Below are 15431 nucleotides of genomic sequence, written 5' to 3' on the forward strand. Positions count from 1 at the left end.
CACCTATAAAGACATCAACAATGCACAACTTCATGTTTTAGAGCCCAAACAGAGTTATTCACATGACTTGTTTTGTACAACGAAAGATCTAAAAGCCTGAAAAATAAAATTAGTATACTGCCATGAAAGGAAAAGCCACTCATCTAAGTCCTCTATTGTGTAACTCAAACATGACATCAATATAAACCATTTTCCAGGATTACTGCTCAGAGTGAGGTCTGTGAATTATCCTAAATCACCAGGATACTTCTTCATGGAAAGACACGTCTCTGGTGAGTTTTTAAATGTCATTTCTACTATTATTGAGAGCACCTCAGTATCATTTCCTCAGTAGCATAAATGTCAGAGACTCAAAAGCTGAAATAATGAATAAGGTTGTGCTGTCTCTCACTCTGTCGCTGAAACTAAATGGCAACGCTAATCAAAAGAAACATGTCTCACGCTACAAAAATGACTCGAGAGCCTGAGGAACAAAGCATGCACAGATCCTCTGCTGAGAACAAAAAGCCAAGACAGAGAAATAGTTTTGACCACAAAGGAGAATAATGTGGTATTAAGATTCAGGGCCAGGCACTCGTGTTTACCCAAGAGGAAACAAGGACATGACATAGTCTTGGCTTCTGAATTTGTGAATTTGAAGCATCTGGGCCAACCTCTAATTCAGCTATGCATAACTTCCCATTGGCAGGCAGGTCAGGGATGCCGGACTACTCTCTAATACATCTCAGTGGATTACTCTTGCTGTGACCTCCAGCTTTCTCCCTGCATATAACTCAGCAGGCAGGACGCACCAGCAGCTCTTTAATGCTAAAAACACACACATACTGTATGATGCTTTGAGGAACTTTGATAACGTGTTGGCTTATGGTCAAAGCAAAGTGAAAAAAAAAAACTGAGATGTCTGAAAACACAAAATGTCAGAGTTATAAAGTTTGTATGATTTATCTGGAGTACTAAAAAGGACAACAGAATTACAGTAACTCCAGCAGATCACAAGGAATGTGGACAGGCAGCGTGTACAGACAGGCCCAACATGTGATCACACACACACACACACACACACACAGTAGAGAAAGAGACACCAAGGAGACAAAGGATGCATTACTAAAACTGTACAGTATCACAGGATAATAGCAAGATGGAAAGGATAGATAGATAGAGAGATAGATAGATAGATAGATAGTGCTGCTCAGACTATTTATCTATCTATGTATCTATCTATCTATCTATCTAAGTACATTCCTATACTAAATAATAATCAAAATGTACGCTGTGTATTCGAGGAAGAAGTAATTATCTAAAGTTGAAGTACTTCGGTATAAAACTGAAATGATGAGCCATTCCACTGTTAAGTCCCCCAAAAAATCAAATTAATTGCAAATTGTTTCGTTTTGATGCATCTTTTAGCAGTTTTTTAAGGAAGAAGTCATTGGTTCCAGCTGTGAAAATGTGAATGTTCTCTGGTATACTTGCGTCTTCTATGACAATACATGGCAGCTTTATAGTGAACATACATTTTTGCCTTGTGTTTGTGTTTTTGTCATGTTTGTCACCATGATGTTTTTACATGACAAACATGACAAAAAGACAAACACAAGGCAAAAATGTATGTTCACTATAAAGATGTCCTGGAGCTCATATAATACATTCAGGCGTATATTCATTCAACAATCTTTTTAATAAGTCTCATAATGTATGATCTGCTTAAAAAAAAAAGAAAAGAAAAGGAAAGATTCATAATAAAAAAAGAATGAAACATTCTCAACAGAATATAGATGACAATATAAAATAAGATTTCAGAATATTCAAAATAGCTGTTTTTCATGTGGGGAAGTTGTGCATTTTTGTAGATTATTGGTCAGAAAGTTGGACAGTTGTTACTATTCTCTTTTCCTATTAAAGTTATTAAGTTGAGGTATAATGTGTCAGAAAAAGAGTAGCCTAATGTACTTCAGTGTACTGAAGTTTAGACCTGACCCTATTGTACTGTACTGTATATCTAATGCACATATTGTAAGAGTTTGTGTAGACTAAAGAAAGAGCTGTCATGTGTTTTCTGAAAGGTTAAAGGTCTCAGTCTTACCCATTGTTAACTTTCAGACGAGTTCAATTATATCACATTTCTTTCTGTCAAACATTCTCAATCTTTCACTGCACTGTAAGTATAGTTTTTTTATTCTCTGGAGGCCACACAGTTTCTCTAAAGGGCACACGTCATGCTAGATTACTTTCCCTGTGCACCTCATCTCGACCCTGTCGGTTTTGGCAAAATAAATGTTGGTCAGTTTTTTTTCTTTTCGAGTGGTGAGCTCATCCTGGATTTTCTATTTTTAAGCGGACTGGCTGCTTCCTGCTTGCACACCGCTTCAGTGTGCCGAGTGGTTCTCGCAGTGAAACACATGAGGGTGCTGTTTTACCCTCATGATGGAGTTACCTCTGTTAAAAGGAAAAGAGCTGAGAGGACAGGGACAGTGCACCTGCTTCTTTCCAGTGAGCAAGGTAAGAACAAATCCATGTCACAGAAGAGTCATTTGGATGGAATGGATTTTATTTTGGAATCTGTTGAGTTTCCTTTAAGAACATTTATCACCTCCCTGCGTTCCCTGAAATTGTAAACACTATCTGATCATTTGAATTTGTAACCTAGTTTTAAAAAGTCATCACACTCTATGGATAAGAACAATCTGATGACTAACTGTGGACACAAACAACCTGATCTCACACTAAAAAAAATGATGCCCAGACTTCCAATGTTACTACCAAAGATTTTACTTTAATGATTGAATTCTTACTAAGAGGTAGACAAAAAAAAAAATCAACATATGATTCATTTGTCTATGTTCATAAATCCAGCAACAGGAACCAATACATTCTTATTTTTTAAGAAATGACCTAAAATCCTATACACTCACCTCCACCTTGTCTATGATTTAACCTATGATGTATTACTAGTTTAGCCCAGAAGTTTCCGAATGCAATGACCCCCCAATTACATTTAGAACCCTTCATATAAACCAAGACAGACTTTGTGCCTGTGTTTATACTTCCGATCTCCTTTGGTGATGTATTCTTCTTATTTAACTGTATGGACCTAATAGTAAATGCATCGAGATGTTTTAAGTTAGGGTTTACCCTCTGGAGCAGTTTTTCATATTTCATATTTCTCATATTTCTGCGTGTTTGTACTTTTGCTGTAATTTTAAACTTATTCGTTATTATTGTGGCATTATGCTTAAACTCCATTCTTTCAAGAGTGTAAATCAGCTTTTTCTTTCCTAACCTGCTGTTCATTGCACCACTAAAGTCCACCCTCCAACCCCAGCACCACCACCCTCCCACCCTCACTCCCGCTTCTTCTCCTCCTCTTTTCTCTCTGCTGCCTCCCCAGTGTTGCAGGTTGAATCTGTTGCCCCTATTTCCTGTCACATGGGTTGGAAATTGGATCCCTGCTTTCTACTATCTGTTCCCGTCTGTGTTGATGTCAGTGTAGTAGTGGCTGTGGGACCTGCCTTGAAGTTCAGGGACTTTTAACGCCTGCCAAAGAGCGACTCCTGCACAGACCCGGACAGACAGACAAGGCAGACAGTCACTGAGTCAGTCCAGCAGCCAGCCGCTCTGCGCATCTGTCCGTGAGGCTGCACTTCACCTGGGAGCCAGTCCAGACTCTTTACTCACACGATGGATTCCTGGACAGTCTCAGCTGCACTTTTTCTTGCTGGGGTTATTTCTTCTGCGGCTTTTAGTCATTTCGACACCGGTAAGTGAAACTTTTCTCCTCGCCTTTTCTGTGTATCTATTCCGATAAATCTGCGTTCTAGAAAGCGTCTTCCAAAGTTGCTCTTTCGCGCACCGGACAAGCTGTTGCCCCCTCCAGAAACGGTACAATGAACACCAGGCGGATGGTTATAACCAGTGTTTAAGAGATATGCCTATTACACAGTTTGGGATCGGACATGTCGCAGATTGCAGCAGCTGTAAATTCATTCATAGTTCACCGCTTTGGTTTCAATCTCAGGCTCTGTTTCTCAAACTGCATGACGTCTTTTTCTGGGATGTTTCGGGAAGGCAGCGCCAACCCCCCCCCCCAAACAACAACGTGAAACTGTTCAGTTATGTTATTTGATTACTTAAAAGAAAGGATTATATGCTCAGGGTAGCGTGGTAGCGTGGTACAGTGTGGCTAGACTTGTTTCAGTGTCACACTCACCGCACACCTACAGGGTAAACACTTACAGTTCAAACCCATTCCATAAGTGCACTCAGATTTGGAAGTGTCCCCCGTGGCTGCTTGCAAGCCCCCTCAAGATTGGGGGTAGATGTAAATCTATATATAGGCTATATATAAATGAGTGGGCTTAGATATAACCCTTAACCCCTCGTGTGATGTTCATAAAGCAGCTTTTACGCACTCGACTCTCCCAGTGCTGCTTACCTGGTCTGCATCAGCTGCTTTACCTCCACACTGTTGTGATTGAACACGATTTTCAATGGTTATGTAAGAACATCTCTTTAAATGTCTCTCCATCTCGACCATAATAAAACTGTTGGCTGCCGTGCATATTTTGCCGTTGTTGAACTACTAAAACGAACCCAAAACCTTCAGCTCGGTCATCTGATATCATCCATTTAATTTACCATAAAGTTCAGACTTAATGGGCGGGGGTTGAGCTCGCTTCTATCTGCGAAACTTCAAAGTTGCGACCGTATCCACATTCAAAGCCAGGCTATGTATTCAAAAGGAATATTTGGTTTAAATGTGAATATCTAATAATGATGACCACACTAACCAGGCCTCAACTCGCTGTAATTTGCTGTGCGTTTCATGTCGGAGCAGCAAATCCTCGTGCTTTCCTTTTTAATTTTTTTGTCTCTTAATTATACCCTCTGATTTCAAATTAGAGGGTCCAACATCTGGGCTAGTGCGTAAGTACTCCCATGTGTACCTATGTATTAACAAAGTATTTAAAGCAATGGTATTCCCCCTCATAACACTGCAGCTCAGAAAGCCAAAGTTTATGTTTAGTTGAAGTCAGCTGTGCCATATGTACTGTACAGTTAAACAATCATTTCATGTGTCTACAACAAGTCAGGTCCTGGCTGTAAAGGCACTGAAGGACTGTTTGATGCTCTCTTTGCTCTGTTTTGCATCTAATATGTTTGGACTGTGCATGCTGAACAATAGTATAAAACTAACCACCAACTAAAGTAAAAGTCCTCAACAAAACCACCAGTGTTTGCAGCAAAATCTCATCTTGTTTGTTCAGATTTTCCTGTGTTATGTTGCCTATTTTTCCTGCCACTTTGTTTATTTGTTAAACAGCTTATATTTGATTTACATGATTGTTAGGAACTTGTAATTTAAGTGTGTGCTTTTATTTACCACTTGTTTTGGACCACTCTGGACACCGGTACGGCATTCTGTAAATGTGAGCCCTACAAGCACCCTAAATGCCCTAGAAAGACTTTTTACTTGTTCGTTTATTTGGAGAAATTTGTAATCGTTTGTTGTAATCCTTTTCAATGTATTTATTTGTACTACCACAACATCACCATTACAGTTTGACTGGCAGCCTTTATTGCTTTTAACACGCCGCTCCTACCATTTCTGCATCTGCACTGCCATGATGTAAATGGCATCAAAAGATAAATCAAATGTGCATTGCAATGGACATTAACTCTTTTTGATGCAGGCAGAGTCAGTTAGATTAACTCAACTGACTTCTGGGAGCCCCCAAAACCTGCTTAGGCCCTCTAAAGACTTTAGCTTGCCCTGATCAGGGGATAAGTATGAGCCACATTAACAGCTAAAAAATAACTCCTTGATTGAACTGAACTGATTGTATTTTATGATGCTGCTACTTAGATTCTTCCTATAGTACGACTGAGGTTAAGCGTTATACAGATACATTTTATGGACAGTGATGGCATGAAGAGTAAAATGTTCAAATGTGATTTCTTTAAAATTTGATTTTTTCCATTGAAGCTGATTTGGCAGCAGCTTCTTCATGTGCTGACAGACTGCCTTAAACACTATGACTGCTTTCACTGTCCTGGTTCACTGCAGCGTCTCATCCAGCAGAGGTGTGTTAGCAGCAGAAATGTTTTTCATCTTGAGCAGAACGTTTTGTCATGCATCTGGTAGTAAACTAACACAAGTACACATATATAAAAAGACACACAGGTAAAGAGTGAAATGTAGCAACAGGTTAGAGATTGAGCTGCTATAAGTGCCTTTAAACAAGCTTTAGTAAGAGAACATGCAGCCATGCATTCCCATACAGCACTCTTCACACTCCTAGTACAGAGGGTTAGCTAACTCTTATCATTAATGTACAGGATGTCTCTTTCACCTGAACTCAGAGGCTTTATAAAGAAACTCATCCAGACTCCCACATGCTGTTGTGTCTGACTGTGGCCTGCCGTTGCTCTCTTGGCAGAGGCTCAGGCCCTTCACACAAACATACACACAAAGTGGAAGCCGAATGCTGTCAGAGCTGTCAAGATGACGCGTAATTGAGTTGCTCTGTAAGCCGGTAATGACGGAGCTGATGGTGTATAGCGAACAAGCTCGAGTTGGTTAATCAGTGGGGAATTATTTGGTTCTTGATTTTCCTGAGATCCACCACGGCCAGCCTCACTTGACATTGAGGGTGACAGTCGGGTGACAACGGTTGCGAGTGTCCCAAGGTGCCCTTTTGCACTCACATGGTTCTTTTGTTTATGTAAATGATGCATCATCGAATTCAAATGAAAGTTGTTGAGGCAGCCTTTTCATCAAGCCGATGGTGTAGCTGTTGCAGTAAGACAGTTCACCTTTAATGTTATCCTTTATAAACTCAGCAGCGGGGTGAGTAAGATGTTTTCCTGTCAGTACATGCAGGGATAATCTATAATCTGTCTCAGGGGTTTCCCTGCTGGGATGATTAAAGGAGAGGTCTGAAATATTGAGAAATAAGCTTATATGCTTTCCTACTAAGGTTTATATGAGGATACAATAGGATATCAATACACTTCAAATATCTGTACATTAAATATAAAACTCACAGCTTAGCTTAGCTTAGTTTAGCACAAAGACAGGATCAAACAACTAGCCTGGTCCTGTTAAAACGAACACAAACAACCTCTCAGCACCACTAAAACTGGCTTCATCACGTTTCTTTCAATAACTGAAATGTAAACCCTGATCTAGTTGTGTTGCCAGTGATCAAGGCTAACTGTTTACACCTGTCCCCAATGTTTATCCTGAGCTATTCTAAATTGCTGCCATGTTTGATCAACAGTTATGAGAGACTCGTACATCTCTACATCCAACTCACTGACAGGAAGTGAAAAAGCTAAAGAGAGGTGAAGCATTGCTTCGTGAAACTCTACTCTGTAAATCTGTTTTCTTATTCGTCTTGAGTGATTTTCCTTGTGAGCTTGTGAGGAAGGAATATACAAGGGACATTGCTTTCTTATTTAAAGACCAGATAGTATTTATTTAGCCAGAAGGAAAACATGTTTGTTGCAGCAGAGAGTTTACAAAGAGTGCACATATTGAATAGAAGAAGAAGCTTTTGAGACAAAAAATTCAGTTATTGATCTACTGTATCTGATCTTATTTCACAGTCTGAACAAGGAAGCGATCTCAAACACAAACATAACACAAGTGGAGTCACAGTGTGTGTATCTTTTGGCTTTCTTTTTCTTGCGTTTAAAAGAAAAACTGATTGTTTTGGTTGCACCACTCTGATGCTTGAAAAAATGGACATGTTGTGACTTTTTTAGTAATATGAAATGAAATCTCATTACAATAGTGATCACAGAGCTAACAGAAATGATGCCTGATGAAGAAAAAACATCAGGTTTACATCAGGCTGTGCTTCGACAACCGAATCGTGGACCAGACACGCATGCAATAACTTGTGAGGCTGCACTGGGAGGATTTGCAAAAGGCTGATGTCTATGCAGTGAATTATCTTATCAGACTAACTTTCCGCAGGTTAACTTAACAGGCTTTATTTTCCTGACCAAACTTGAGATTTTAAGGATTTTTTTTCTCTCATTCAACACTGTGCTGTCATATGTTTGCCTTGGGGCATCCCAGGCACAGAGTACTGTGATTTTGGGATGAATGACAGCATGTGTTGTGATTTCCCTTTGTAGCCTAACATGCATAAAAGCTGCTGCACAAACTGGCAACCCTCTGTTTCATCTGGCAACCCGCTCTCCTTCCTGCTCCCCGTTTGATCGTTGTCCAGAGGGGCATGATGTCGGCCTGGACTTTTTCAGATTCATTGCACCCGGCCACAGACGGAACTGGGTGTAGCTGTGTGGTGCAGGAGGAAAGTCAAGGTGGCTTGAATGTGGTTAAAAACAGTGCACCCAACTCCTGAACAGAAGCTCACAGAGGTCTAGTATGTTGTTTTTGATGCTGGCAGTGGTCTAGCCTTGTGATTGATAGGAGATCATGATGATGGTGTTTTCAGATGTTTTCAAGTCGGAATTCAATTGATTGTGTGTGTGTGTTGCATGTGTATGAATCTCCTGCTCACATTTCCATAAAGGCAAGTCTAAGATTGTCCTGTTTTTTGCTTTGTGCTTTGGGGTGCTGATTGCATTTAGGTTGTGCCCCATGTATGGAGGCCTCCAAGCAGACGGCTGGGATTCAAGTCCGACCTGCAGCTGCATGTCATACTCCACTCTGTCTCTCCCGATTTCTTACTCTATCCACTGAGTAAAGGCAAAAAGCCCCTCAATAAAAAATCTTCAAAAGATAGCAGTTTCTCGAATGATCAATTACTGTAATCTGTGGAGGTTCATTATGTTACCTTTGACAGCAGTTGAGTAAACAGTTACACAACAAGAAGCAGATGTCATGTCTTTTCCTTTTCTCTCCACAGTGTATTTTAAAATAATGTTTAAAGTGGATTCTGTTGATTATTGTTTAAAAAAAAAAAAAAAGACCTAAGTTTACTAAGTGTCCAAAAGTAGTGAAAAGTTCCAGCAAAAGCCGCCCAGAGGTTGAGGTGTGTTGTCAAACTGCTTTTTTTTTGTAGGAATGTCACTCCAAAATGTGAGAACATACAATGTCAAATGGTTTGAATAAGAACAGCAAATCCTCAAGTTTATGAGCCACAAAAAAGGTTTGACGTTCTTACGTGAAGTTCATGATTAGTTTTCTGTCATTTTCCTTGTCAATTTATCAGTTTATAACGTCAACACTATGTGAGTGTGTTTGTATAAAGTTCAGATGTGAGGCAGCTGTGGCCGTCTGGGGCCTCCGTACACTTCCAGAGTGTCTGTTCCAGAATTCAGAGGAACCACGTCAAGTGTCAAACCATGAGGTCTCACATCCTCAGTCTGATGCCCCTCCTCCCTCCTCCCTACACAGACACAGACATGCACACACACACACACACACAAACACAAAGGGCAGTCTTCACCCAATCCACATTTCTTCCTGTCACCCAATCATCAAATCTGTCTCGACTTAATCCCACTCTCGACTTGTAAACGCAGTCCATACAGTGCAGTTTATGATGGGCCCCCTCAACCTTTGTAACCCCTGAGACAGAGGGATCTTTGTGAGTCTGTGTGTGCCGTTGTACCAGTATTCACGTGTGTGATACTCCGAGTCGTTTGCCTTGGTTGATAATAACAGACCATCTTCAGCTGTAGAAACACGAGCTTGTGTTGGCAGAGGTGATGGCGATAGAGCGTTGGTCTGAGGAGACAAAGCGGGTTCTTAAAGACTTTAACATGCCTGCTTTCGGTGTTCCAGTAAACCCTCTGTGCTCAGTGTGGGGCGTGTCAGAGGGCATTATGGGAAGAGTGTGCATAGGGTCTGGGTCTCAGATGTGGGCTGTGTGGTTCCCCCTGCCTTTTCCGGCTCAGAGATGGAGATGGAAACCTCTCCTCCCTGATGAGCTTCTGTGCTGCAGATGCAAGTTTAGACAAACCACTGGGGTGGAACTGTACAGTGTGTGCGTGAGTTTGACAGTGTGTAAAAACTGTGCATTGGGAGATTAAAGCCCTTAGAGATTGTACTTCTTCCTAGGTTTTGGTGTATGTTGTATTTAGCCTTGTGGTTAAAGTAAGTCACTCAGGATTTAATTCTTCCAGTTATCAAAAAATACAATTTATTTTGCTGGGCGATCCTTTATCCATTTTAAGTGAGAAAAGAAAAGACAGATAAAAAAAAAACTTATTTGGAAAATGCCTAAAATCAGACCTGAAATCATCGAGTGTGTAGTGAGCTTAAGTTGGACTTAATCATTAAACTTGACCTGATATGACAATGAACAAATAATAAATTCATAGTAGAGAGTTTTGTTGTCAGTGATCTCAACTTACTCTTATGGTAAAGTGCAGATTTGACCAACTGAATTTTACATGTTATATATTTTCATGCTGAGTTAGAAACTCCCTGGTGAAAATAGTAGGACTTATTGTTGGACAATATTTCTTAGGAAGTCGGTGGTGACCAAAGCAGAGCTAAAGTTGGAGTGAATATGGAGGTTCAATTTGTCAGGTAACTGTGAAACGAGAAGCAGTTATAAAGACAACTCTTTGCTAAGTTGATTACCGTATACAACTTTTTCAGGAAATGTAAAAATTTTGATGTAAGATTGTTTTGTAATTTATATATTCCTTTCTCTTGATGTGAGTGTTTTAGAAACTCATTTATTTTTTTAAACTGTTTAGCTGTTTTCTAACTTTTGTATATATTTTCTATTGTTTTTTTTTTTTTCCGGGGCTACCTTTGTTTACCTTTATCTAAATGTATGTAAAATAAAAGGTAGCTACAAACGTGTTTAATGTAACCTGTCCATTAACATCTATGCATTGTGATGTGATCAATCACATTCTTGAGCACAAAGAGACAAAAACGGCCCTGAAAAAATTGTGCCATTTAAGTTCCTCATGCTGTCTGACATTTAGTCCTCTTGACTGTTGCGGAAATTGGGCCAAATGTCTTTATACCGCCGCTATCACGGAAAGAAAATAGTAATGACTAGATAAAACTTTTGGAAGGAGCAAGCATCTCTTCTGGGGCTGTTGTGCTTATTTCAAAGGTTCAAGCTGATGCGAGTCCCCTGCCTTTCATTCAAGGGCACATAAAAGTAGGAGCATCCATCACAGGACAGAACAATCTACCGGGAACACATAGTTGCTTTTACTGCCTATTTTCTCATCACTCTTTAGAATCATAAGTAAGTTGACAAATGGGCTAATCTCCCTCTAACTTCTGTACAGTCTATAAAACTTTATTCTCCTTTAAATGCCCTCTATAGGTTGCATGCAGGTTCACTCTGTCCTGGTTGTTTACACAGTAAACCCAGTCACACTGTCTCCACTTTGTATTGTGTCCATACATAATCAGCTCCATAACAGCCCACAGGGAACCCTCATGAATCTGGAATTGGATGTAGCAAGAGGTTAATTTTATTAATACAACAAGCACACCAACAAAAATCCACTATGCATAATGACTTCTACTGGCTGACTGTAGGGAAACCAAACAAAGACTAGACATTTGTTTTTCTGAGAAAGTTGACACAATTCCAAAGGAAACAACATGTTCAAAAGAAGGCAGATGGGTCACCTTTCATACCTAGGGACCTTAATTTAAAAAGTTGGTATTTGAGATCAAATAGTAATTTTCTGATGATTATAATTTGGGCCTTTTTGCCATGACTGAAAGGAGACAAGAAATCCAGGAAGAAGATAGATTGGTAAACATGCATATTATTTCCGAAGACCATCATGAGCACAGCACTAAGCAACGTTTAGCAAAATCATGAAGGCAAGGAAAAACTTCCTTTTCACAGGAAGAAACCTCGAGCAGAATATGGGGGGAGGGGGGCCTGCTCTACTGACTGAGCGTAACTGTGCCCCCCAAGGATAAATGAATTTAAAGTGAACTGAACGAAGCTGCTGAGACAGTTGGGTGAAAGATAATTAATTTCAGTTATAATTAATTAAATAAGTTTTATTTAAACAGCTCTTGATATTCTCCTGTTTAACATCTTTGTATATTTAATGTTGGGGCATGTAGCTATTATTCACTTTTAATCAAATACTTTCTAAGACTGAAAAAGGTTTTGTCATCAATTTAAAAAATGTTAGTTGTGGCCTTTCTTTGAATACTACATCAAATAAGTAAACTGCAAGCGAACTACCATGTTTACCTACAGTAATATCAGGCAAGACAAGATGCTCCTCCTCCTCCAAGAATTACCTAAAACTGTTGTACATCTAAATGGTGCTTTTTAATGAAAAATGTAAATTTAATACGAAGGCATAGCAGATTGTAAAAACGTCATTATCGACTGCTCCAATGAATATAACACCAGCTGGCAGTAGCTACAGTAATAGAGGGCGAAAGACAGCGGATATTGAGAAGACAGACATAGTGAGTAAGTAGAAAGTCTGAAATGAAGAACATAGAGCACACTATTTTCCCTTTTTATGTATCCCATTGCTCATGATACACAGCATGTCTTGACTTGTAAAGACAAGCCAAAGTTTTGAAGAATTCCATTATTTTCTTGGCTGAAAATAAGTAGTATCTGGCTCACAGTTGGCAACAGAAGGAGAAAAAAAAAAAGAAACTCCAGGTCATAAATGTGGGCTTCTGTGTCAAGCCGCTGCCCGTTTACTTCCTGTTGACCCCTGGGTAGTGCCCAGGAAAGGTCAAGTTGTGGGTAACGCCCTTGTTCTTCCATGCCAAGGGATTGGAACGCCCATAAAACCACCAACCACTAAGACGGAGAAACAAACCTTGTTATTATGAACACTATCATGCTTATTATCATGCCGCAGTGATTCTCGTCCTGTCGTGTTCAAAGGCTTACATTTGTTTTATTAAAGTACAGCTCTCTGTGTTGTTCATTCTTCATCCCTCCATTTCTCTGTTTGAACTTCCACTGAGTTTTCCCCTCACCTTGTGCAAATCACCACCTGCTCAGACGGTCGGTCAGGCGACTCAGCATGCAAAGCAGCCTTGTCTGTCCCGGGATCAAGGTCTATGCTGTGATTGTGGTGCATGGTCATCCTCCCTCAAAGGCCAAGAGCCATGCATGACCACTGCGATAGTGACGTAAAGGACAGAGCGGTGAGAGAAAGAGGCGTCCCCTAAAAAAGTGGATTGAGGTTGAGTGTGTCACTCTGGTCCCTGATCCACGGAGGCGGTCCTGTGAGACAACCTGAAATTAAGCTGTCAGGCCACGGCCGGGTATACACAACTGTCAGGCTGTAAAGCGATAAACAATGTTTAGGTGGGAGAGTGCACACATGTGGCTACTATAGAGGTCTGTGAGGTTTGGTTGCTCAAAGGTCAGTTAAGAGCAGTGTTTTTCTGAATGAGCTGTGACATGTTTTGGATTGAGCTCCATAAAGCACTGCAACATACTTATCCTTTCACAACCTTCTTCATCTCAAGCCATAGACTGTATAAAAGACACAAAGGTAGCCACTGTTATGCCACTTGTTTGTATTCTGTTTTCAAACTTTGAAGTTTTCTAGAAATTTTCAGAAGTGCGCGTGAAAAAAGCATCTCAAACTATCTTGATTTGTCTCAATGTTTTCTTCCGCTCTCTCTCTTTTAGCCGACTCACCCCTCTCTTCCCTTTCCTCCTTTTGCACATTTGGATACTATTATGCATGAGCTTCATCCCCTGGCCTACCCATGTCCCTTGGCATTTGCGTATGCATGAGCAGACCCACTCCAGTCAATGCCGAATGACATTCTCTCCCAGCTTTGCCAGTGCTCTCTGCAGCAGTCAGAGCCCATCAGCTGGAACACACTCCAGGGCAAGAGGGGTAAATCAAATAGTCAGAGAACAGTAATGAAATACCATAGAGCCTTATGTTCGCCTTTGAATTCTATTAACTCGCAAACAAGCAACTGTTGTCATTATCAAAACTCAATTTAATTCACTGAGATTGAATTTTAAAGGAAGTTTAAGGCCCCGGGGAGGAAGGAGCTGATGCATGAAAACATTACAAAAGATATAACTTTTCGACTCAACACTGGATTTAAATACAGATGTAAATCAAAACGATGTGTTATCAGCTCTGGGCATTTGTATAAAAGGAAGCACAGCTTTGCTTTTCCCTAAAAGTGCTCATTGGCTTGCGTATTGTTTCTGCACTTAAAGTAGAGCAGGAAAAAATGATTGGTCTTCAGTTTGATTTGCTTTGGTACAAATCCCAAACCATTCTGGCTTCCTGTGTCTGTATTTCTCTTTTTGAAAATACTATTAATAATCCTTTGACGTTGTATGATTAAGGTAAATTAGCTGTTTGTCTTTCTTTGATTCAAACATTTGTAACTTGTTCCAAACATCATGCCAGTGATTGGTTTTGGGTGTTTTTGCAAAAATCTCCACTGGCAGACTTTCAAAGCAACCATGTATTTTTGTGGTGTCACATGCAAGTCTGAGTCTTGAGAAGCGTAACCAAGAACATAACTGGAGGATATTGAATTGCTACTGTGTGAGACATGACCTGTCCGGCGAACCTAGTTCTTTTTATACTGCAGTTTTGTTTGGGTCAGGGCCACTGAGGTCTGTGCTCTACTGCGGTAGAGTAATGGCAACCACTTTAAATAAATGGAGAGTAATTTCTTTGCTGAGCCCTAGGGTCTGGTTAGTGTCCAGCTGCAGGAGTTTGTGGCCAAAGAGGCAAATTGTCGCCTTTCCTCTTTGCTGGAAACGCCCACCAACAGCACAGATTTGACAAGGACAAGCAAGTGGACATGGTTAAGTGGACAGAGCAAACATTTGGACAAGTGAAGGGAGCAGACGTAGCTAAGTGGACAGCAAACAGAGGAACAAAGCCAATAGCGTGCAGAGCTAAGAAACCATGACAAGGAAACGTGCAGTGGATCAGAAAGGGTTTCACTGTGGTCTACTTTTAAAGAATATGGAAATAAAATGTCCATTAAGCAGCTTGAATTCCTCAATAGTTGACTGAACTTCAATAGTTCATGGGCCCTTCTTTAGAAATTCACAGGAAAATCTCAGTCAACCCATTTCACAAACAACTATTGTCTCCTTAAGCTGTGCTGCCAGTGATATCCCATTGCAACGCAAAGCCCCGAGAGAGACTTGTACTCTAAAGGGGTGAAACCCAACTCGCTAAGAGGCCCTGGTTTAGTTGTCCATCCTGCATGGAAGGTGAATACAGTTCCCAGAGGTGATCACAGAAAAGGTTGGGTCTTCAGCAGCCTACGCGGCACCAGCATACGACCAAGGCCAACGAAGAGCTGGTCACACTCGGCCAGTGCCATGAAACAGAATCTGACTGGCCCTCAATAGATCCTCTGTAATGGATCCTCTTCTTGGAGAGACCGGTGGGATACCCCCTGTCTTTTTACCAGAGCCATCTGGTTCCCAGTAATGCTGCTCTTCCCACAGCCGCACAAACCACAGTGAAAATGGATC

The 15431-nt window shown here is 40.6% G+C and overlaps 1 protein-coding gene across 2 annotated transcripts in view; it reads left to right on the forward strand.

Annotated features, from left to right (window-relative positions):
- The first annotated feature begins 3374 nt into the window (after nt 1-3374).
- kremen1 (kringle containing transmembrane protein 1) overlaps nt 3375-15431 on the forward strand; it is a 61962-nt gene continuing 49905 nt past the window's right edge. For both annotated transcript variants that reach the window (XM_020636602.3, XM_020636603.3), the window contains exon 1: nt 3375-3757. In XM_020636602.3, coding sequence (XP_020492258.1) covers nt 3679-3757 — 79 coding nt within the window. In that variant the 5' untranslated portion in view covers nt 3375-3678. The remainder of the gene's footprint in view (nt 3758-15431) is intronic.

The sequence above is a fragment of the Labrus bergylta genome, chromosome 2 (genome assembly GCF_963930695.1).
Source record: "Labrus bergylta chromosome 2, fLabBer1.1, whole genome shotgun sequence".
Lineage (NCBI taxonomy): Eukaryota > Metazoa > Chordata > Actinopteri > Labriformes > Labridae > Labrus > Labrus bergylta.